This window comes from Neovison vison, chromosome 8 (genome assembly GCF_020171115.1).
Source record: "Neovison vison isolate M4711 chromosome 8, ASM_NN_V1, whole genome shotgun sequence".
Classification (NCBI taxonomy): domain Eukaryota; kingdom Metazoa; phylum Chordata; class Mammalia; order Carnivora; family Mustelidae; genus Neogale; species Neogale vison.
Genome location: NC_058098.1, coordinates 91,431,218 through 91,455,258, shown reverse-complemented (window position 1 = coordinate 91,455,258; position 24,041 = coordinate 91,431,218). Strand labels below are relative to the sequence as shown.

Genomic DNA, 24,041 nt, shown 5'->3' with positions numbered 1-24,041 from the left:
GGATGGTATTAGTAATTAAGAAATCTGTTGTATTTTAGGTCTTAAAGAGGTTATTGTGCCCCAGTTAGGTTGCCATTCAGAATCGACCGTAACAGCTTGTGAGCCTACTGCCTCCAAGCCAAAGAAGAGGAAGAAGGAGGAAGTCCCTGGTGAGAAGCCGTTTGGGTTGTTTGGTGGTGGTTTCTTCAGAGATGGTTTTGCTGTATTTTGTGTTTCATTGCATCTTAGCGAATATGGAAATAATGTTTGTTATGTTTTTTCCCCCAAAAAAGTTTTATCGTCCATTCATGATTCTTTGTCAAGTGGAGCTAAGGGTTGGTTCTTTTGGCCAGGAATAAGATCCAACCAGACTCTGCTTTTATTACTGTATATGTCTTTTAGCCCTTAGACGTTTGGACTAGTTTTATACCTTAATCTGCCTTAGGACAGTATCGTGAAGTTTTTATCCATAGAGTGTGTTTAAAAATTTGTGACAATGGTTAATTATATTTTCCAAACTAATTTAAGAGTGTAGTTTCTTAGCTTCATTTTCAATATGCAGCACCGTATATATATTTTTTCTTTTTTAATATAAGTGTACTAGTGTCAGTTAATGTAAGTGTACCAGTGTACCAGTTACTCAGATAAGTTCTAGTAAATAAGTATTAAAAGACCTAGATTCTAAACAAAAGAAAAATATTCTAGTCCAGTGGGTAGAAACGTTTTTGTGGATAGAGTATTTTTAGAGGTGGTTCAAATGGTCATGCACAGGAGTTTTGGTGTCGGGTTGGTAGAGAAAGATGGAGACACAAAGGGACATGGACATTTCTGTTTTTAAGAATTATGACAGCAGGGCGCCTGGGTGGTTCAGTGGGTTAAGCGCTGCCTTCGGCTCAGGTCATGATCTCAGGGTCCTGGGATCGAGTCCCACACAGGGCTCTCTGCTCAGCAGGGAGCCTGCTTCGCTCTCTCTCTCTCTGCCTGCTTCTCTGTCTACTTATGATCTCTGACTGTCAAATAAACAAATAAAATCTTTAAAGATTTTTTTTTTAAAGATTATTTATTTATTTATTTGAGAGAGAGAGACAGTGAGAGAGAGCACGAGGGAGGAGAAGGTCAGAGAGCGAAGCAGACTCCCCATGGAGCTGGGAGCCTGATGCGGGACTTGATCCCGGGACTCCAGGATCACGCCCTGAGCCGAAGGCAGTCGTCCAACCAACTGAGCCACCCAGGCGTCCCAAACAAATAAAATCTTTAAAAAAAAAAAAAGAATTCTGACAGCAATATAGAACAGAGATTGTTGTTAAATGTTTACTTATTAATCTATCCCAAGAAAACCTGAAATTCAAAAAGGAAGTTCTTTTTTTTTTTTTTTTAAAGATTTTATTTATCATTTGATGGGACGCCTGGGTGGCGCAGTTGGTTGGACGACTGCCTTCGGCTCAGGGCGTGATCGTGGAGTCCTGGGATCGAGTCCCACATCCGGCTCCCAGCTCCATGGGGAGTCTGCTTCGCTCTCTGACCTTCTCCTCGCTCGTGCTCTCTCTCACTGTCTCTCTCTCTCAAATAAATAAATAAAATCTTTAAAAAAAAAAATCTTTAAAAAAAAAATAAAAAAAAAGATTTTATTTATCATTTGAGAGAGGGAGAGCAAGTGAGCATGAATGGTTGGGAGGGGCAGAGGGAGAGGGCGAAGCAGACTCTCCACTGAACAGGGAGCCCAACATTGGGCTCGATCCAGGACCCTGGGGTCATGACTTGAGCTGAAGGCAGAGGCTTTAACCCACTGAGCCACCCAGGCACCCCGAAAAAGAAAGTTCTTATCCTTTTACTCAGTAGACCTGATTCTAAATAATTGTGGTTTTGTTTGTTTGTTTGTTTTTAAAGATTTTATTTCTTCGGGGCACCTGGGTGGCTCAGTGGGTTAATCCTCTGCCTTTGGCTCAGGTCATGATCTCAGGGTCCTGGGATCAAGCCCTGCATGGGGCTCTCCGCTCAGCAGGGAGCCTGTGGGTTGAAGCCTCTGCCTTCAGCTCAGGTCATGATCCCAGAGTCCTGGGATGGAGCTCTGCATTAGGCTCTCTGCTCAGCAGGGAGCCTGCTTCCTTCTCTCTCTCTGCCTGCCTCTCTGCCTACTTGTGATCTCTGTCTGTCAAATAAATAAATAAAATCTTTTTAAAAACTTTTTTTTTTTTATTTATTTACTTGACAGAGAGAGTGAGTACAGGCAGATAGAGTGACGGGCAGAGGCAGAGGGAGAAGCAGGCTCCCCGCTGAGCAAGGAGCCCGATGTGGGACTCGATCCCAGGAGGCTGGGATCATGACCTGAGCTGAAGGCAGCTGCCCAACCAACTGAGCCACCCAGGCATTCCTTAAAAACTTTTTTTAAAAAAAGATTTTATTTCTTCTCTGAAGCAAATAATAAATTATATGTTAATAAAATTTTAAAAATTCATCTTAATTTAAAAATAATATTTTATTTCTTTATTTGTGAGAGAGAGAGTGTGCAAGCACAAGCAAGGGGAGAAGCAGGCAGAGGGAGAAGCAGGCTTCCCTCTGAGCAAGGAACCTGATGTAGTTCCAGGACTCTGGGATCATGACTTGAGCTGAAGGCAGACTCCTAACCGACTGAACCATTCAGACATCCCAGCTGTGGGTTGTTTTTGTTTTTTTTTTTAAGATTGTTTTATTTTATTTATTTTTAAAGATTTCATTTATTTACATGAGAGAGACAGAGAGACGACAGAGGGAGAAGGAGACCCCCGCTGAGCAGGGAGCCTGACATGGGGCTTGATCCTAGGACTGCACCATCATGATCTGAGCTGAAGTCAGACTCTCAACCGACTGAGCCACCCAGGAGCCCATATTTATTTATTTTAGAGAGAAACAGAGATTGTGTGCATGTGTGTGAGAGCAGGGGGATTATAAATAATCTTTCATAAGAAAATAATCCTTGATATAGGAAAAACATTTTGTCCACAGATACTCATTTTATAGTTTACTGAAAAATTAGAAACAAGGGCCTACCACTAGGGATAGTTAAGTAAACCATGATAAAGCTACTTGATAGACTATTAGGCAGCCATTAAAAATTATTATAAAGAATTATAAAATTATTATAAAGGATTATTATAGGGGTGCCTGGGTAGCTCAGTTATTTGAGCATCTAGCTCTTGGTTTTGGCTCAGGTGTTGATCTCAGGGCTCTGGAATTGAACCCTCTGTCAGGCTTCACGTTCAGCTCAGAGTCTTCTGAAGAATCTCTATTCTTCTCCCTCTACCCCTCCCCTTGCTGGTGCATGCACACACACACACTCTCTTTCTAAAATAAATTATATATATATTTATTTTTAAAGAATTATAGGGGCACCTGGGTGGCTCGGTGGGTTAAGCTTCTGCCTTCAGCCCAGGTCATGATCTCAGGGTCCTGGGATCGAGCCCCGCATCTCTCCTGCTTCTCTGCCTACTTCTGATCTCTCTCTCTGTGTCAAATAAATAAATAAAATTTAAAAATAAATTAAAAATAAAAATAAATAAAGAATTATAAAGAACTGTTTGGATAACTCAAGTAAAAAGCAATGCTCAGTTCAGTTTGAGTTTCATATAAACAATAAATTTTAGTATAAGTATGTCCCATGCTATATTTGAAATGTGCTTATATTAAAAAAGAACTATTTGGGGGGGCACCTGGGTGGCTCAGTGGGTTAAAGCCTCTGCCTTCGGCTCAGGTCATGGTCCCAGGGTCCTGGGATGGAGCCCCATGTTGGGCTCTCTGCTCAGCGGGGAGCCTGCTTCCTCCTCTCTCTCTGCCTGCCTGTCTGCCTACTTGTGATCTCTATCTATCAAATAAATAAATAAAATCTTTAAAAATAAAAAAAAAGAACTATTTGAAATTCAGAATTTTCTTTCTTTTTTTTTTTTTTTGCTTAATTTGGCAGTCCTGGTACAATCACAGTTACTTAAAATCACAAAACCAGCAAAATTAACTATTCACACGTACACACAGAGACAATAAATAGTTCACCAGAAAATTGATAGTGATTTTCTGAGAGGTGGGAGCAGTGGGTGAATTTTTTTCCTCTTTTCACTTCTAGGTACCCCACCCCCACCCCAATTTCCTGTAAAAAGCATATAAAACTTAAAATGTTATGTATAAAGTCTGATGCTAATTCTTTCTAGAAACTGAAGCTAACTTAGAAATGACCAGAGATGTTTTGTTTTAGACTCTTGAGAAATTTTGTTGAATCCATTTCTATTCTGCAGACATGTTATCAAACACTGTAATGATTTGTGGTTTAGGGGCACAGATGAACAGTTCACTACTGCCTCAGGATGCAGTGAGCAGTCATCTAAGGAAAAGTGGCCTGAAAAAACCTGTGGTTGCTTCTTCATTAAAAAGGCAGGGTAAGTTTCCCTTCCCCAGGGTAGGCTAAAGGGGTGGAAATCATCCTAAAGAATCCCAAAGCGATATAATGGAAAGAAATGTTGTGAGTTATCCCCCAGAGAGTGCTGAGACAAACACGAGCAGACACTGAGGTTGAGGTCTGCTCTGTTCCACTGGTTTCTAGTTCTACTCAAAACCAAATCATGTCTTTTAAAGAACAAATACAACAGAAATTACTTTGGGTTTTGGTAGCGCACGTTCTATAGGATATTTTCTTTTTGTTGCTTGTTACCCACATGCAATTGGTATGGAGCCTCAAGGTTGAAGAAGAAACATATCTTATAATTATGCAGTGATATTTGTTGAGAAACACAAATACAGTCAGTTCTCCAAAGTTGTAAGTTTGGGGCACCTACTGGCTCATTTGGTAGAGCTGGAGACTCTTGATCTCCCGGTGATGAGTTTGAGCCCAACATTGGGGAGAGAGATTACTTTAAAAAATAATTAATAAATAAAATAAAAATCAACATGTGTTTAAAAAAAAATTAAGTTTGAAAACCTGCCTAAAATCAGTAGCATGGGTATCATTCTGAACTAATGAGACAAAATGACTTAATTTGCACCTAATTTATATTTTTACTTTACTTTTTTTTTTTTTAAGATTTTATTTATTTATTTGACAGAGAGAGACACAGCAAGAGAGCGAACACAAGCACGGGAAGGGGAGAGGTAGAAGCAGGCTTTCCACTGAGCAGGGAGCCCAGTGTGCTTGATCCCAGGACCCCAGGATCATGACCTGAGCCAAAGGCAGATGCTTAGCGACTGAGCCACCCAGGAACCCCATATATTTACTTTTCTTCTCCAAATAATTAACCTGTGCATTTGGAAATCAACGTTTTCTTAACTCTCATATATTATGGCTGTGTGATTAAAAACCAGACATCATCCCTGCTCTTGTACTATGGTTTTGAAGACAAAACCAGTACATAAATAGCAAGTAATACAAGACTAAATCATAATTAATCAATTAATTAAGAACTTATACATTCCAGGAATAAATATTTTTGGAAGGTCAGGGAGTACGATCAAAAATATCAGGTAGGGGGTGCCTGGGTGGCTCAGGGTTAAGCTGCTGCCTTCTGCTCAGGTCATGATCTCAGGGTTCTGGGACTAAGTCCCGCATCAGGTTCTCTGCTCAGCAGGGAGCCTACTTCCCTCTCTCTCTCTCTCTCCCTGCCTCTCTGTCTACTGTGATCTCTCTCTGTCAAAAAAATAAAATCTTTAAAAAAAAAAAAATTAAAAAAAATATATATATATATCAGGTAGGAGGGACACTTGGGTGGCTCAGTCAGTTAAGTGGCTGCCTTCAGCTCAGGTTGTGATCCCAGAGTTCTGGAATCAAGTCCCACATTGGACTCCTTGCTCAATGGGGAACCTGCTTCTCACTCTGCCTCTGCCTGCCACTCTGTTTGCCTGCACTCTCTCTGTCTCTCTGACAAATAAATAAGTAAAATTAAAAAAAAAAAAAATCAGGGGGCACCTGGGTGGCTCAGTAGGTTAAAGCCTCTGCCTTTGGCTCAGGTCACGATCCCAGGGTTCTGGGATCGAGCCCCAAATCGGGCTCTGCACTCAGTGGGGTGCCTGCTTCCTCCTCTCTCTCTCTCTCTGCCTGCCTCTCCCCATAATTGAGATTTCTATCACATAAATAAATAAAATTTTAAAAAAATCAAGTTGGGGATGCCTGAGTGGCTAAGTCAGTTAAAAATCTTAAGGTCCTGGGATCAAGCCCCAGTCAAGCTCCCTGATCATTGGGGAGGAGTCTTCTCCCTCTTCTTTACCACTTGTGCTCTCTCTCACTATCGCTGTCATTATTTATGTTTCCCTTTCTCAAATAAATAAATAAAATATTAAAATATATATATGGCTTAAACTTAAAAAAATATATCAGGTAGGGGCGCCTGGGTGGCTCAGTGTGTTAAGCCGCTGCCTTCGGCTTGGGTCATGATCTCAGGGTCCTGGGATCGAGTCCCGCATCGGGCTCTCTGCTCAGCAGGGAGTCTCCTTCCCCCCCACCCCCCGCCTGACTCTCTGTCTACTTGTGAGCTCTCTCTGTCAAATAAATAAAATATTTAATTTAAAAAAAAAAAGATTAAAAAAAAAAAGATTTTTTAAGATTTTATTTATTCACTTAAGAGAGAGGGAGAGAGAGGCTCCTGGGTGGTTCAGTGGGTTAAAGCCTCTGCCTTTGGCTCAGTCATGATCTCAGGGTCCTGGGATCGAGCCCTGCATCAGGCTCTCTGCTCAGCAGGGAGCCTGCTTCTCCCTCTGTCTCTCTGCCTGCCTCTCTGCCTACTTATGATCTGTCTCTGTCAAATAAATATACAAAATCCTTAAAAAAGAGAGAGAGGGAGAGAGCATGAGCATGAGGAGGGGCAGAGGGAGAGAGAGCGGGACAAGCAGACTCCCCACTAAGTGGGGAGCCCGAAGCACAGCTCCATTCCAGGACCCTGAGACCATGATCTGAGCTGAAGTCAGATACTTAACCAAGTGAGGCACCCAGGCACTTACAAAATTTTTTTTTAAATATTTTATTTATTTGACAGACAGAGATTACAAGTAGGCAGAGAGGCAGGCAGAGAGAGGAGGAAGCAGGTGCCCCAGCCAGTTACAAAAATTTTTTTTTTTTTTAAGATTTTATTTATTTATTTGACAGACAGAGATCACAAATAGGCAGAGAGGCAGGCAGAGAGAGAGAGGAGGAAGCAGGCTCCCTGCTGAGCAGAGAGCCTGATGCGGGACTCGATCCCAGGACCCTGAGATCATGACCTGAGCCGAAGGCAGCGGCTTAACCCACTGAGCCACCCAGGCGCCCCAGTTACAAAATTTTTAACAAAATTTCTTCACTTCTGTGGTGCAGAGAAAAAATAAAAAAGAATAAAATAGCTTTTCATCCAAATGATCACGATATACATTTACCTAGTGAGAATTAATTTCAAATGAATAGTAGTTATGGCATCATTATCTCCTGATTTATAGGTCTCTAAAGCAAGCCATTATACAAGGTCATTCTTCCAATTTGCGTTGACTTTTTCTTTCAAAGATTTTATTTTATTTTTGAAAGATTTTATTTTATTTATTTATTTTTAAATTTTTTTTTTAAAGATTTTATTTATTTATTTGACAGAGAGAGATCACAAGTAGACAGAGAGGCAGGCAGAGAGAGAGAGGGAAGCAGGCTCCTTGGCGAGCAGAGAGCCTGATGGGGACTCGATCCCAGGACCCTGAGATCATGACCTGAGCCGAAGGCAGTGGCTTAACCCACTGAGCCAAAGATTTACTTACTTATGGGGCACCTGGGTGGCTCGGTGGGTTAAAGCCTCTGCCTTCGGCTCGGGTCATGATCCCGGGGTCCTGGGATCGAGCCCTGCATCGGGCTCTCTGCTCAGCCAGGGAGCCTGCTTCCTCCTCTCTCTCTGCCTGCCTCTCTGCCTACTTGTGATCTTTGTCTGTCAAATAAATAAAAACAAAATCTTTAACAAAAGAAAAAAAAAGATTTACTTATTTATGAGAGAGAGAGAGCTGGGAGGAGGGGGAGAGGCAGAGAGTCTCAAGCAGACTCTGTGCAGAGTGCGGAACCCAAGGTGAGGCTTGATCTCATGACCCTGAGATCAGGACCTGAGCCAAAACCAAGAGCCAAAAGTGACTGCACCAAGCAGGCACCCCTCAGAGATTTTTTTTTTTTTTTAAGATTTTGTTTATTTATTTGAAAGAGAATGAGAGAGAAAGAGCATGAGTGAGGAGAGGTCAGAGGGAGAAGCAGACTCCCTGCTGAACAGGGAGCCCAGTGCAGGACTTGATTCTGAGACTCTAGGAGCATGACCTCAGCCAAAGGCAACTGCTTAACCAACTGAGCCACCCAGGTGCCCCAAAGATTTTATTTTTAAATAATCCCTATACCGAACATGGGACTTGAATTCACAACCCCGAGATCAAGAGTTCTACCAACTCTACCAACTGAGTCACCCAAGCACTCCTTCGATTTGCTCTTTAATTGTGAAAGGAAGGCTATAAACTGACTATGGTGAATAACCTTAAACCCATTAGTATCTCCACAGCTTTTCATTTCTCTTTTTCTAGAAAGATTCTTTAAAAAAAAAAAAAAATCCTGGAATCTTAAAAAAATAAAAGTTACTGAAAAGTTTTTTTATCTGTTTTCCTAGCTTGTGGTCAGCTGTTAGATGAGGCACAAGTGACCTTATCCTTCCAAGACTGGCTGGCCAGTGTCACGGAACGCATCCATCAAACCATGCACTATCAGTTTGATGGTAAGTCTGGTCACCTAACTTGGCTGTTGCTGAAAGGAGGAGAAATTAAACTACTTGTGTTGTAGTTCTAGTCTGTTATTTTTTTTAAATTAAGTTTTAATTTTAGTTCTAGTATAGTTAGCGTACAGTGTTTAATTTAGTTTCAGGTGTACCAAACAGTGATTCAGGGATTCCATACCTCACCCAGTGCTCACCCCAAGTATACTTCTTCTAGCCCCACCCCCTACTTCCCCCATCCCCCAACTCGCCTCCCCTCTGGTAACCATCTGTTTATTCTCAATAGTTAAGAGACTCGTTCTTGGTTTGTTTCTTCTTTTTTTCCTTTGCTCATTTGTTTTGTCTTTTAATTCCACATATGAGTAAAGTCATATGGTATTTGCCTTCTCTGACTGACTTATTTTTCTTATCATTATACTCTCTGGCTCTATCCATGTCATGGCAAATGATAGTTCTATCCTGTTTTTGTTTTTGTTTTTTAAGATTTATTTATTTAATTTAGTAAGAGAGTGAGAGAGAGAGATCGGGGGGAGGGGCCAAGGGAGAAGGAGAGAGTCTTAAGCAGACGCTGTGCTGTTCATGGAGCCCGACAAGGGGCCCAGTCTCAGGACCCTGAGATCATTACCTGAGCCCAGATCATGAATTGGAGGCTCAACTGACTGAGCCACCCAGATACCCCTAAGAGCCACTCTTAAGTTATATCTAGGCAGGTAGTGGTTCTGGATGTTTCCCCTCTGTTGTGGCTAACCTCTTGGGCAATTTTTTGTTTTTTGCTTTTTGTTTTTATAGATTTACCCATTTATTGTAGCGGGGAAGGTGTGGAGGGGCAGAAGGCAGACATCTTGCCAAGCATGGAGCCTGATGTGGGGCTCAATCCCATTACCCCAAGATCATGACCTGAGCCAAAACCAATAGCCAGACACCCAACTGACTGAGCCACACAGTGCCTGGTCTTTTGTTGTTGTTGTTGTTGTTGTTGTTTTTTACGTAGGCTCTACAGCCAATGTGGAACTTGAACTCATGACCCCAAGATCAGGAATTGCATGCTCTACACTCTGAGCCAGCCAGACTCCCCCACTCTTGGACAATTCTTAAGGAAAAGTCTGAACTCTCTGACCCCTCCCCTCAACACTCTTTCTGCCGACTTTTTGTTGATCCTTGTATCTTACAAGTTCAAGAGGTTTGTTAGGTATTTTCAAACAATTTGCCCACTTTGGGATCACATTCAGAGAAAAAGGCCAATGTTTATTGGATAAACAGTGTCCTGACTCGGGGATGCCTGGGTGGCTCAGTTGGTTAAGCAGCTGCCTTCGGCTCAGGTCATGATCCCAGTGTCCTGGGATCGAGTCCCGCATCGGGCTCCTTGCTTGTCAGGGACCCTGCTTCTCCCTCTGCCTCTGCCTGCCTATCTGTCTGCCTGTGCTTACTCTCTCTCCCTCTCTCTCTGAAAAATAAATAAATAAAATCTTTAAAAAAAAAAAAAAAAGACTTTAAAAAAAAAACAAAAAACAAAAAACAGTGTCCTGACTCTGGGGTCTGTGGCATTCATGGCCCAGACCATGTGGGTGAGAGCTTGCAGTTACTTTGCTCAGACTTGAATGGACCAAGCAAATGTCTAGGGACAGAGAGCAGGATTGAATCAAGTTTACCTTCTCAGTCCAGCCATGTTCTCATCTCATGTCATGTACTCAATAAAGGGAAAAGTCTGGGTTGTGATGGTGTTTACGAAACAGGGGATTTGAAAAGTTATGTTTGGTGGATGCCAGGGGTCTGCTGAATTTGTTTCAATTGCAAGGGATCAAGAGTAAGGTTGGCAACAGTGCTTGACTCATAAAAGTCATTCAGAGCCTTCTTTTGCCTCTGCATAGAGCCGCCTCCATGGCGGTTTTCCTTATTACTGCCACCCAGTTCCATTTCTTGCTCTTCTCCCTACATGTCCGAAAGTCCACTGAGTTTCTCCACCTGAGTTTCTTCTTATTTGCTCTAGGCAAACCAGAGCCACTGGTGTTCCACATTCCGCAGTCCTTTTTCGATGCCCTGCAACAAAGAATATCTATAGGAAGTGCCAAGAAACGGCTTCCCAACTCCACCACAGGTATGGGATTTTTTCCTCAGCAAGAGCAGTAGATATTTTGACCTTTAAGAATTATGTTTAGGTGGGCGCCTGGGTGGCTCAGTGGGTTAAAGCCTCTGCCTTCGGCTCAGGTCATGATCTCAGGGTCCTGGGATCGAGCCCCGCATCAGGCTCTCTGCTCGGCAGGGAGCCTGCTTCTTCCCTCTCTCTCTCTCTGCCTGCCTCTCTGCCTACTTGTGATCGCTCTCTATCAAATAAATAAATAAAATATTTTAATTAAAAAAAAAAAAAAGAATTATGTTTAGGGACGCCTGGGTGGCTCAGTTGGTTAAGCAGCTGCCTTCAGCTCAGGTCACGATCCCAGCGTCCTGGGATCGAGTCCCGCATCGGGCTCCTTGCTCCGCAGGGAGCCTGCTTCTCCCTCTGACTCTGCCTGCCACTCTGTCTGCCTGTGCTCGCTCTCGCTCGCTCCCTCTCTGACAAATAAATAAATAAAATCTTTAAAAAAAAAAAAAGAATTATGTTTAGAAAAAACGTGTGGAATTTTCAGGGTTAGGACTTTGAGTCACATGCTCAGAACGTGAAGGCTTAGCCAGTCAGCTCTTGGAATAATGATCACCCTCGGGGCGCCTGGGTGGCTCAGTGGGTAAAGCCTCTGCCTTTGGCTCAGGTCATGATCTCAGGGTCCTGGGATCGAGGCCCACATCAAGCTCTCTGGAAGTCTCAGGAAGCCTTCTTCCCCCCCTCTCTCTGCTTACTTGTGATCTCTCTCCCCCTCTGTCAAATAAATAAATAAAAAATCTTAAAAAATAAAAATTATCACCCTCCTCAAAGGCCCCATACTTATTCCAGTAAGAGGTAATGGAAAGATTCAGAAAGCACAAACCTGGTAAAAGAATAATGAAGTCCAATAAGGGTGCCCACTAAGAAGTTTGGTATTTTGGGGTGCCTGCGTGGCTCAGTGGGTTAAAGCCTCTGCCTTCGGCTTGGTTCATGACCTTGGGGTCCTGGGATCCAGCCCTGTGTTGGGCTCTCTGCTTGGCAGGGAGCCTGCTTCCCTTCCTCTCTCTCTGCCTCCTTCTCTGCCTACTTGTGATCTCTGTCTATAAATAAATAAATAAATAGAGTCTTTAAAAAAAAAAGAAGAAGAAGAAGAAGTTTGGTATTTTTTAAAAATTTATTTTATTTTATTTTTTAAGATTTTATTGATTTATTTAAGAGAGACAGAGCATGAGCATGAGCAGGGAGGAGGGTCAGAGGGGAAGGGACAAGCAGACTCCCCACCGAGCAGGAAGCCCGACTTGGGGCTCGATCCCCATGACCTGAGCTGGAGACAGACACTTAACTAAGCCACCCAGACACCCCATGATTCCCAATTTGTGATGAAGATTTTATTTTTAGAGTAAGTCTAAGGCTTGGAGGCCTTTATTTATTTATTTATTCATTTATTTTAAGATTTTATTTATTTATCAGAGAGGGGGGGGGAGAGAGCAAGCACAGGCAGACAGAATGGCAGGCAGAGGCAGAGGGAGAAGCAGGCTCCTTGCTGAGCAAGGAGCCCGATGTGGGACTCGATCCCAGGACGCTGGGATCATGACCTGAGCCGAAGGCAGCTGCTTAACCAACTGAGCCACCCAGGCGTCCCTGGAGGCCTTTATTTATTTATTTATTTATTTATTTATTTATTTTAAAGATTTTATTTATTTGTCAGAGAGAGAGGGAGTGAGAGCGAGCACAGGCAGACAGAATGGCAGGCAAAGGCAGAGGAAGAAGCAGGCTCCCTGCCGAGCAAAGAGCCCGATGTGGGACTCGATCCCAGGACGCTGGGATCATGACCTGAGCCGAAGGCAGCTGCTTAACCAACTGAGCCACCCAGGCGTCCCTTTTTTTCTTTTTTAAAGGTTTTATTTGTTGGGGCGCTTGGGTGGCTTAGTGGGTTAAGCCTCTGCCTTCAGCTCAGGTCATGAATTCAGGGTCCTGGGATGGAGCACTGCATCAGGCTCTCTGCTCAGCAGGGAGCCTGCTTCCCCTCCCGCCCCCTCCTCCCACCTACCTCTCTGCCTACTTGTGATCTCTCTCTCTGTCAAATAAACAAATAAAATCTTTAAAAAAAAAAAGATTTTATTTGTTTATTTGACAGAGACAGACACAGTGAGAGAGGGAACACCAGCAGGGGGAGTAAGTAGCAGGCTTCCTGCGGAGCAGGGAGCCCGATGGGGGGCTTAATCCCAGGACTCCAGGATCATGCCCTGAGCTGAAGGCAGATGCCCAACGACTGAGTCACCCAGGCGCCTTTTAAATTAAATTATCATGGTGCATATTTCTTAGTTTTCTATTAAGTCTTCTACTAGAAATGTCAAGATACTTATTAGGTGGTGTAAGGAATTAAGGGGGACGGGGCACCTGGGGGTTCAATGGGTTAAAGCTCCAGTCATGATCCCAGGGTCCTGGGATCGAGCATCGGGCTCTCTGCTTAGCACGGAGCCTGCTTCCTCCTCTCTCTCCCTGCCTGCCTCTCTGCCTACTTGTGATCTCTGTCAAATAAATAAATACAATATTAAAAAAAAAAAAAAAGAATTAAGGGGGAGAAAAAGAGGAGGAAAGGATGGCTCCGTGGCAAAGAGCCCAAGAGTAACTACAGCTAGAAATCAATGCTATTTCTTAGTTAGTAATTATTTGATGATCTGATAGGGACTGTTTGGGGTTTAATTCTATCTTTGAATAGTTCAAGCTGTGAATCACTGTTTAGGGCAATAAAAATTTTGTCTTCACAGCTTATCTACCTGAGGCAGTGTTGATTCTTTCACGTTAAACTTCAGGCCTCCTAATACATTAATTTTAACCCATCCCTTCGCTATTTTTGCAGACCCTTTGGTAAAATCTCTTATAATCCTGCAGGCAAGGCAATAGGTTGGCAACCACATTAACTAGTTTAAACTCCATATAATCCTTTTAAGAACTATAATTTGACCTCTGATATATCTAAAGTTACAAGAGATTTTAGGAGGCATCTTACAATGGAGTCCAGTGTATGTGGCTGTAGCAAACAAAGAAGTAAGTTTCAAAGGTAGCCAAAATAAATAGCATCTCAAAGAAATATCGGAGACTTTATTCAGCAGAAATCTCTTATCATTCATTATCACATTTTGCCAAACCTATTATAGATTTGCCTCTAGAATTTCCTTTTCAAAGTGCTGAGATTCTATAAGGAGAGGATAACACTGCACTGAACTTTCTAGAAACTGGATAACAAACACAATGAAAGAGAATGTTATTTTTTTGTAGTCTAATCTTGTTCCCTTTTTACATTGAAGCTTTTGTTCGGAAAGATGCCTTGCCACTGGGAACCTTTTCCAAGTATACCTGGCATATCACTAATATCCTGCAAGTTAAACAAATCTTAGATACCCCAGAGGTAAGAGGGTATTTCTACAATTGTAGGAGGGCAAAGAGGGGAAAAGAGAGAAGCAAGTGCAAGAGATATATCTGCACTAATTCCTTGAGTTATAGACACCAAAGAGAATTCTTTTTTCTCATACTAAGAGATTATTCAGAAATATTCATGGCTGTACGGTGCTGACTGTGATTTTAATGGGTATTTCCTATAGCTTGGAAAAATATATTAAGTTGGAATATTCTTTTTCTTTGTCTTTGGGATCAGAAGACAGATTATTTTTCTTGTGAATTAAATAACGAACCCCTACTAGCTATGGTGAGCCCTCGTTTAACTGGCAGGAAGCTAGAAAGTATGTAAATAATTTGATACGATACAGCAATTGTAAAGTCAGTGAACTCAGCACAATTAAATGCTTCTCTGCAAACTGTAATTTAGTCCTCATTAGAGAAATGACCCTTAATTAGTTTGTGTTCTTTTTTCTAAGGGAAATATTACATATTTTTATCCATTTTCTTTTTCAAGCAGATCCTGAAAATTTGAGGTTTTTCCCTTCCTACTGTAATGGAATGTTGTAGAAAATTCAGCATAGTGTGATTTGATACATTAAGATTAGTTTAATTGTAAGGCATTGTTACATTCAGAAAAAGAATAAGTTGTCGGGAAGCTATAGAACTTACTTTTGAACCCTAGAAAATGCCTATGTTAGCACTAAAAATACTTGAGAAACTTATGTTCCAACTTACATTCCAGAGATGGATTCTGGCCTGGGGCAGGGGTTCAGCAAGGTCCTATCAGGCGAGGGAAGAGAGCTGAGAATCCTGGAGTGTCGATCTGCTGGCCGTTACTTACCTGCATCATCTCATTCAATTAAATGCTTGTATTAACTGTATTTTGCAGATAAGAAACAGGCTGTGAGACATTCACCCTGCTGTTTAGTGGCAAAGACCAGTTCAGGTTCTGTCCGGCTCAGTCCCAGGGATGGTGTAGAGCATACGCGGTGTGAGGTCAGCTGTAGACACTGTCAGTGGAGCAGTCAGGAGAAGAATGATGCTAGCAGAGCAGTAGGGGAAGGAATAAAATGGATTTGAGAGCAAGTCCTTGCTAGTAGCCATTGAATAGCCATGAAGATGTTAGGGGTTCAATTCATATACACTTTGGCTGTGGTGCAACTTAAAGTTACAGAAGAAAAATGATGTAAAGGAGAAAAGGCAGATTTTTTTGACAGCATTTACTTGAAAATACAAGAGGAAGTTGTAATTAACTGGAGTATACTTAACAAAAAAGAGTAAGTGAAAGATCTGCCGTCATTCAACTGTTTGTCTACTTTGAGTTTTTCCTTTCTCACATTTCTTGGTATTGTCTCCATGTCCAGATGCCCTTGGAAATCACTCGGAGTTTTATACAGAACCGGGATGGGACTTACGAGCTGTTTAAATGCCCTAAAGTGGAAGTAGAGAGCATAGCAGAAACCTATGGTCGTATAGAAAAGCAACCCGTGCTGCGACCCTTGGAACTAAAAACTTTTCTCAAAGTTGGTAAGTGAAATTGTGTTTTCTTTCCTTTATTTATTTTTTTTTAAAGATTTTATTTATTTGACACAGAAAGAGAGATCACAAGTAGGCAGAGAGGCAGGCAGTGAGAGAGAGGGAGAAGCAGGCTCCCTGCTGAGCAAAAAGCAGGCCTTGATCCCAGGACCCTGAGATCATGACCTGAGCTGAAGGCAGAGGCTTAACCCACTGAGGCACCCAAGCACCCGAAATTGTGTTTTCAATAGTGCATCATCCTTGGAGGGTCAGCTGTGTGCCTTGCACTGTCCTAGACTTTGGATCTTGACTTTAACAAAGAAGACACTTTATTTTTTTTTTTTTAAGATTTTATTTATTTATTTGACAGAGAGAGATTACAAGTAGGGAGAGAGGCAGGCAGAGAGAGAGAGGAGGAAGCAGGCTCCCTGCTGAGCAGAGAGCCCGATGTGGGACTTGATCCCAGGACCCTGAGATCATGACCTGAGCCAAAGGCAGCGGCTTAACCCACTGAGCCACCCAGGCGCCCCAAAGAAGACACTTTAATTCATTTTGTAAAGGCCATCATGGAATAAAATGTTTTGTGTCTTTGGAAACAGTGCTTTTAAAATAAAATTACAGGGGCTCGGTTGGTTAAGCGTCTGACTCTTGATTTCGGCTCTGGTCATGATCTCAGTGTCGTGAGATAGGGCCCGGTGTCGGGCTTTGTGCTAGGTGTGGAACCTGCTTGGGATTCTCTCTCTATCTCCCCCTTTGCCCCTCCCTACCCCCTGCTTGCGCACAGGCTCTCTTTTTCCAAAAAATTAATTAATTTAATTTAATGACAAGAAACATCTAACTGGCTTAGTCATTGGAGCACATGACTTGATCTCGGGGTTGTAAGTTTGAGCCCCATGTTGGATATAGAGATTACGTCTTTAAAAATAAATTGAATAGAATAGAATAAAAGTGGGATGCCTGGGCAACTGAGTGGGTTAAGTGGCTGCCTTCAGCTCAGGTTGTGATCCCAGGATCCTGGGATCGAGGCCCACACCCGGCTCCTTGCTCAGCGGGGAGCCTGTTTTCCCTCTGCCTGCTGCTCCACCTGTTGTGCTCTCTCTCTCTCTGACAAATAAATAAATAAAACCTTAAAAAAATAAAAGAATAGAATGAAAGTGACACATGTTCATTATAGAGAAATCATAGATTTCATTATAAAGCATCAAAGAGAAAAATAAACCACCTATAACCCCATGCACCACAGAGTACATCACCATTAGATTCGGTCTCTACCCTTTCAGACTCTCTTCTGTGCATGAAAAGAATTTGTAAAACATGGCATCGGACCTCAGCTGCTTTTTTAACGTAAAAATATATCATGAATAGCTTTCCATGTCTATCTTCAACATTATTTTTTATCTTTTACTATTATAAAACATATATAATATACAATTTTTTTAAGTGTGTATAAGGCTCTCAGGCATTAAGTCCATTGACATTGTACAACCGTTACCACCATCCATCTCCAGAACTTTTTTGTCGTCTTCCTGTGCCTGTGAAGCAATAACCCCCTGGTCCCTGGCAACCATTCTACTTCCTATTGACTAATTTGACTACTTTAGGTACCTCATCTAGGTAGAATCATACGGTATTTGTCTTTTCTCTGACTGGCTTATTTCACTCAGCGCAGTGTCCATAAGATTCATCCATATTGGAGCGTGTGTCAAAATTTCTTTCCTTTTTTTTTTTTTTAAAGTAAGCACTATGCCCAACATGGGACTTGAACTCACAACCCCAAGATCAAGATTTGCACACTCTCCTGACTGAGCCAGGCAGGTACCCCATAGTTTTGCAAGCTACACAGTACTAGTGTATTTTTTTATTTAGTTTTTATTTTTAAAATATTTTATTTATTTGCTTAGAGAGAGAGAGGACAAGCAGGGGGAGTGGCAGCAGAGGGAGAAGCAGGCTCCCCACCTGAGCAGGGAGCCAGACGCAGAACCTGATCCCAGGACCCCAGGATCATGACCTGAGCCAAAGGCAGATACCCAACTGACTGAGCCACCCAGGCATCCCTATACTGTATTTTTTGTTCTGCTAATGTTTTATAATTTTTTAAAAAATGTTCTTTAACCTGAGTTTTTCTTTTTTCCCCCACTAAAGATTTTATTTATTTATGTATTTATTTGAGAGAGAAGGAACAGGAGAGAGAAGCAGAGGGAGAAGCAGGCTTCCCACTGAGCAGGGAGACCAACATAGGGCTCAATCCCAGAACCCTAGGATCATGACCTGACCCTAAGGCAGACACTTAACCAAAGAAGCCACATAGGCGGCCTCCCTGAAACTTTTTTTTTTAAGATTTTATTTATTTATTTGACAGAGAGAGAGATAGAGCGAGATAAGGAACACAAGCAGGGAGAGTGGAAGAGGGAGAAGCAGGCTCTGCACAGGGAACCCAATGCAGGGCTCAATCCCAGAACCCCAGGATTATGACCTGAGCTGGAGGCAGACACGCAACAACTGAGTCACCCAGATGCCCCCCCTTTTTTTTTCACCCTGAAACTTTCTTTAGGATAGATATACCAGTAATCACTTTTCTCTTCCCTTGATTCTTCTTGTTTTTCCCCTTGTTTCTCTCTTAGGGTTTGTTTGCAGTTTTTTTCTTCTTTTTCTTCTTTTTTCATTCCGGAACAGCATAACATCTGGCCAGCCTCAGATTTTGGAATGACACTAATCAGTGTTTTTTCTTTCTTCCTTTCTTTGTTTTCTTTCTTCCTTCCTCCTTTTCCTTTCCTTTTCGTTTCCGTTTTTCTTTCCCTTTCCCTTTCTTTCTCTTTCCCTTTCCCTTTCCTTTCTTGTCTTGTCTTCAGGCAACACTTCCCCAGATCAAAAGGAGCCAACACCTTTCATCATTGAGTGGATCCCAGATATCCTTCCCCAATCCAAGATTGGCGAGCTGCGGATCAAGTTTGAGTATGGCCACCACCGAAATGGGCATGTTGCAGAGTACCAAGACCAGCGGCCATCACTGGACCAGCCCTTGGAACTGGCCCCTCTAACCACCATCACTTTCCCTTGAGGCAAAACAAAACAGTCTTTTGCTGCTAAATTTGCACATCCCCAACCCTTGACAATTTTAAGTACTAGTTAGGCATTTAGATGGCCCTGTTCCTTAGTGAACTCCTCTTAGCTAAGATGCAATTTCTCAGCGCATTCGAGTGGATTCTATTGCAGAAAAACTCTTCTTGTAAATGGCCTTTTTGGTGCTGCTATGTATAGTCTTCTTTATAAATTGGGTGATATTTCTGGCTCGAATTTTTAAAGGAACAAAAAGGAAACCAACTCACTTTCCTTCTTAACAACTCCCATTTAGAGTTTGTTTCATCCTTTTTCTAATTCTCTAAGAAGTTAGCAGCACTCTGCCTTATACCAGCAGTGCTGGAGAGTTAACAACACCCTGGTTAGGGCAGAATGTTATGGACCATCCAGAGTTCCAGTCATGTCCTTTTATCCTGTTCTCAAATAAAGCACAGTGTCACTAGTTTTTCCAAAGTATTTCTCATGTTGGCCTGATTATAAAATTACAAACCTTTGGGGAGATTTAAGTAATAGTGAAATAGGAAAAAGAGGTCCATATGTCAAGGCAATATCGACATTTCAAACTAATGCTTCTAATTGCTTATTTCATTGATACTTATTTCCTTCTTTATTCTCGAAAGAGTTTAATAGCCAGTAAGACTGAATTCCTATTGCTGAGTTCACTGATCACAGAATGGAGATATTGAAAGACACAGAAGTGGAAGCCTATCTTCAGGGAGAAAAGAAAAGAATGAACATTTCCTATAGGCCTACTATAGGGCACTCTCATTTACATTCCCAGTTTTCTCATTTAGTCCTCATTATTCTTTGAATTTAGTCATTACCCTTCTTTTAAGTTAAAGAGACAGCCTCTCTGAGGTTATCTTGCTGGAAACAGCATTAAAAATATAATGTTTCATTTTACTGCAAAGGACATGTTCTTTCTACCTTATCATGTTACTTTGATATAAATTCCTTGTAATTCATTGTCCTTGGGAACACAAGAAAAATCCATATAAAGGAGGCTCCTGGTTTTCTTCTGACTATAGGTAACAAAAACCCAATTCTAACCAGCTCAGGCAAAAATGGGAATGAATGATTGGTTCGTGGACTCTAAAATAGGGCTGAACAACTGTCATGGGGTGGCACTGGGGTGTTGAATAGGCCTGCAGAACTCTGGAGCCCTTGTCCATGTGACCCATCACTGTCTCTCCTGGGATTTCACTCACTGTCAGCAGAGAGCAGCTCCCTCTGGCCAGAATTCTGACTCCTGTGGCACCTGAAAGTAGACTTCCACTTCCACACTAGTGAAGGACTGGCTGCTGTGCTCTGTCTCTGTCTCGGGGCAAGGACCCCGAGGAAAGACTCTGATTGATGTTTTTGGTAAAAGGGGAAGCTGGGCCCCTATGGGGGAGGGGGAGCAGAGGGACAGGTAGGTAAATTAAGTGTCCTGTGTGATGGAGGGGAAAGCATGTGTGGAGAGCTCACAGATGCTTTAGACAGGGGTGGAATTCCTTGAGGAGACTCCAGAGAGGTCCACAGAGAACTCAGAATTTGCACTGGACTTTAAAGGAGAAAGGGTTTGCATAGATATGAAGAGGAGAAATTAAAATTAAGTGAAGGAAGGTGCCTGGCTAGCTCAGTCAGTAGAGCATGAGACTCCTAAAATTAGGTGAAGGAGAGCCTGTCTCAAAAGAACACCTAAGGAAGCATAGTGATTAACCCATTCAAGAAATCCTTCAACCTGAGTACTTTGAGGATAGTAGTCACAGCTTTTTGACCAAAACAGATCTGTGAGTGACAAGCAATGGCTGGGTCTAGCAGTACTTGACTAATAGCCACAGGGATAAGAAGAACCATAAAGGCCTTAAAACACATGGCTGGGAGAAGTGATCTGCCCAAAGAACTCACACTCAAGTGCTAAAGTCTCGACCCAGGGCCACCCCGGCCCACCATCACAGCCCATCAAAACCTGGAATGGGGTTCAGAGTTTTAATAACTTGACATCCTCTCTGACAGGTCAAACATGGGCCTAGGAATAATAACCAGTGGGACTGCTGCACCCACTCTCAACATCCAGACACCCCTGGGACGCCATCAGCATTGATCTCATTTCAGACTTACCCCACACTACCACTGCAGGGTGATCCTAGATACTCCCACCAGAAAAAGCTCTTCAAACCCTGCACCCATCTGCTCCCCACCCAGCCACGCTTGAACCTGCTATCCGTTGTACACCACCTCCATTAGTCCTAGGAATCTCCCGTCCCTGGGAGATAACTGTGCAGCTGCTCCCTTTCAACACTGCAATCACCGTTTGTACTCTGGAATGAATAGCTCAAAATCCTCCATGTTCACATAGCTGCCTGTTTACTGCACAGACTGATCATCATCAGACTGAGTGTATTAACAGGTCTTAACTTCTCCAGGCAACATGGCTGTGCCCCTCATGTGGGCATCATGAGAACAACTTGCTATACTTCCACCTACAACACTTAGGTTCTACCCTATCTTGTCCCTGCTTCTATCAGAACTGCTGTCATCTTAGCAGCTTGCTAGCTTAGAGGAGTAATAAGCCGCTCAGAGACCTAAAAATGTGACTCCAGGAACCACCCACCTAAATGAATAACCCACCTGTAGGGCTGCCACATGGCTCTCTCAAGGTACCAGATGTCATCAGCCCTGTGACCTTCTGGGCCCAGCAGTTCCCAGTCATCGAAGTTCATCCTTTCACTGATTCCTGTTCCATCCCGTCTGCCAATAATCTATGGCTTCCCTCCAGCCCACATTTGCGCGTACACGTACACACACCACACACACTCCAGCCCCGTGCATAAGTAGGTGGCCCCTAGCTCTGGCCACCTACAGAATGTAACCTGTACGTGTCATATAAAAGGCATTGTCTGTCAATGTCTGGTTTTCCCTGTCAGGGCCCAGAACTTGCCCTCTGCTATAATAATCCAGGGAAACCCACTGTATCTGCTGAAGGTGAGAGAATGGGCAGGGACTGCCCTGCTCCAGAGCTTTGAATGACCTGCACCCTCTCAAGTATGTGTCACATATAACACAGAAAAGTCAACCACAGAGAAAAACCTTACCCCTTAACCTATTTCTCAATCGCGCGCGCGCTCTCTCTCTCTTTTTAAATCTAGATTCTGATTTCCTAGTTTTCTTCCTTTCGATTTTGTGATATTTTCTGATACTCCTTATTGGATGCTTTTGTTTGTTAAATAAGCTCTACACCCAACTTGGGGCTGGAAGTTACAACCCCAAGATCAAGAGTTCTATGCCCCACTAGCTGAGCCAACCAGGCCCCACTTACATGTTTTTTGTTTTTTTTTTTTTAACCCTTCTTACAGACCTTCCTCCCTGACTGCCCTCCCACCATCCTGCTCTCCAAGCTTCCTCCACATCTTTCTACCACCCTTCAGGGGCCTCACCAAGGGAGCAAGATGCCTTGTTTCACAATAGCGCTTTAACATGCATAGGCATCACCCAGGGATCTAGTTAGAATGCATATTCCAATGCAGAAGTTCTAGGGTGGGGGGGTCCAAGATTCTGCATTTGTGTCATCGAGCTCGATGTAGAAAGTACAGGACTGCGGAGATGCCTCTGGACTCCAGACTGCACTTTGAGAACAGACCCAATACCTGACTTGGTACTGTGACTCCCACCGCTCACTTCCACCAATGGGAGAGGTCTTGCCGGAAGTCGATGACACCTAGCAGTCAATGGTGGCTGCTAGAGCACTAGCGAACATTGCACCTAAGTACTTCAAGGCGGCGTGTTACTCTGAGCTGCTTTATGGCACGCTCCCACGAAGCTGCTCCAACGCCTGGAGCCACTAGCCAGCCTCCTCCGAACTGGTTCCAACTAGCGTCAGAGAAGTATAAAGTCTGTCCGTAACCACACACATTCCCCGCGCGGGTTTTTCCTCCCTTCTCCCCAGCACCACTTTTTCATTGTTCCTAAGCCCTGGGCTCAAACCCCGACTCTACCACTCGCTATTAACTGTGTGACCTTGGGCAAGTTATTCAGCTCTATGGTCCGGTGTCCTCATCTGTATAGTAGCTATTACGCTTTCACCTATTGTTTGCACTTCTCTCTTCTTCTACCGGTTTTCTTTCCCCCCCCTAACAGCCTCGAGGCTCCAATGGTGCTTGTTTAATGTAACAGAAAGGCTGGAAGTAAATATGAAGGGGTGTGTGTGATGCTGGTATTCATTTTGTTCCTATCCTTTCCCTTTTTCTTCCCCAAATTTTGTATGACGAACACTATTACTTTGATAAGTTCGGAAAAGATAAGGTTATACCCTTAAAAGAATGGGCATAAAGATGACTCCGCACTCCACAGAAAGGTGGAAGAGAAAAAGAAAGACGCCCCGTGGCCGCGGGCGGGGGCTTGTCACGCGGCGGCCACCCGTTGTCCCCTCCCCCGCGAGATGACGTCAGTCACGTTCTTCTCCCGCCCGCGCCGCCGCTTCCGGCCGGTTTGGCAGCTCTTTCTTCCACCAGGCGGCGCCGCAGCACGTTCTGTTGCCGATGCCTTCTGCGCAGCCTCGCTGGCGGCCGGGACACGTCACCACCTTCGCGTCCTTTCTGGAGAGCGCGGGAAGGCGAGTGTGCTGGAGGGTGGTGACGACACTGGGGTTCCCCGCGTGGCTCTCGGAGGCGGGGCCGGAGACGTGGCGGGCGGGGGAGGGAGAGGAGAAGGAGGTGGCGCCGCGCGCCGGCTGACTGCGCCCCGCCCGCCTCGTGACCCACTGTGAGGCCGGGCGGCTGAAAAAGGTGCTGACGAGGCGGTCTGGACCGGGGAAGCGGCCCCGGGCCCAGCGCGGAGCCCTTCGGAGGTCGTTCTTGGGCACGGGTCGCTCTCAGACGTGCCGCGGGAGCCCCGGGCGCCTCTAGGCCCGCCTTTGGGCCGGGCACCAACTTTCTGGCACCCACGTAGGGGCGGGTCCGAGCCCGCGCCGCTACCAGCGCGTTCTCCCGGCAGCGGCGTGGACTCGGGCACGTGGGGCCGGACCGCACCCCGGCTGCAGACCGCGTGGCTCTTTGGGGAAGGCGTAACCGCTCGCTCCCAGCCCCTCCTCCTCCCCCGCCTCCGAGTGTTGGCCGGCCCTCCCCCTTGCTGGTCCTCCTTTCCGGGGAGAGAGGAAGAACGTGGGTCCTGCGCGGAGGCGTGGATTTGAATCCCGAACCCCGCTTATTGTTCTCCCTGAGCGAGTCATTCAGTTATCTTCGAATGTCGGTTTTGTCCTTCGTAAGATACAGATCGCACCATCCACTTAACAGATCTACTCAACA

General features: G+C 43.9%; 1 protein-coding gene across 2 annotated transcripts in view; it reads left to right on the top strand.

Annotated features, from left to right (window-relative positions):
• Positions 1-19,755, top strand: part of C8H2orf42 (chromosome 8 C2orf42 homolog) — a 35,808-nt gene extending 16,053 nt beyond the window's left edge. For both annotated transcript variants that reach the window (XM_044261314.1, XM_044261313.1), the window contains exons 4-10: positions 39-149; positions 4,278-4,382; positions 8,583-8,687; positions 10,672-10,779; positions 14,073-14,173; positions 15,528-15,690; positions 18,528-19,755. In XM_044261314.1, coding sequence (XP_044117249.1) covers positions 39-149; positions 4,278-4,382; positions 8,583-8,687; positions 10,672-10,779; positions 14,073-14,173; positions 15,528-15,690; positions 18,528-18,736 — 902 coding nt within the window. In that variant the 3' untranslated portion in view covers positions 18,737-19,755. The remainder of the gene's footprint in view (positions 1-38; positions 150-4,277; positions 4,383-8,582; positions 8,688-10,671; positions 10,780-14,072; positions 14,174-15,527; positions 15,691-18,527) is intronic.
• Positions 19,756-24,041: the final 4,286 nt, after the last annotated feature.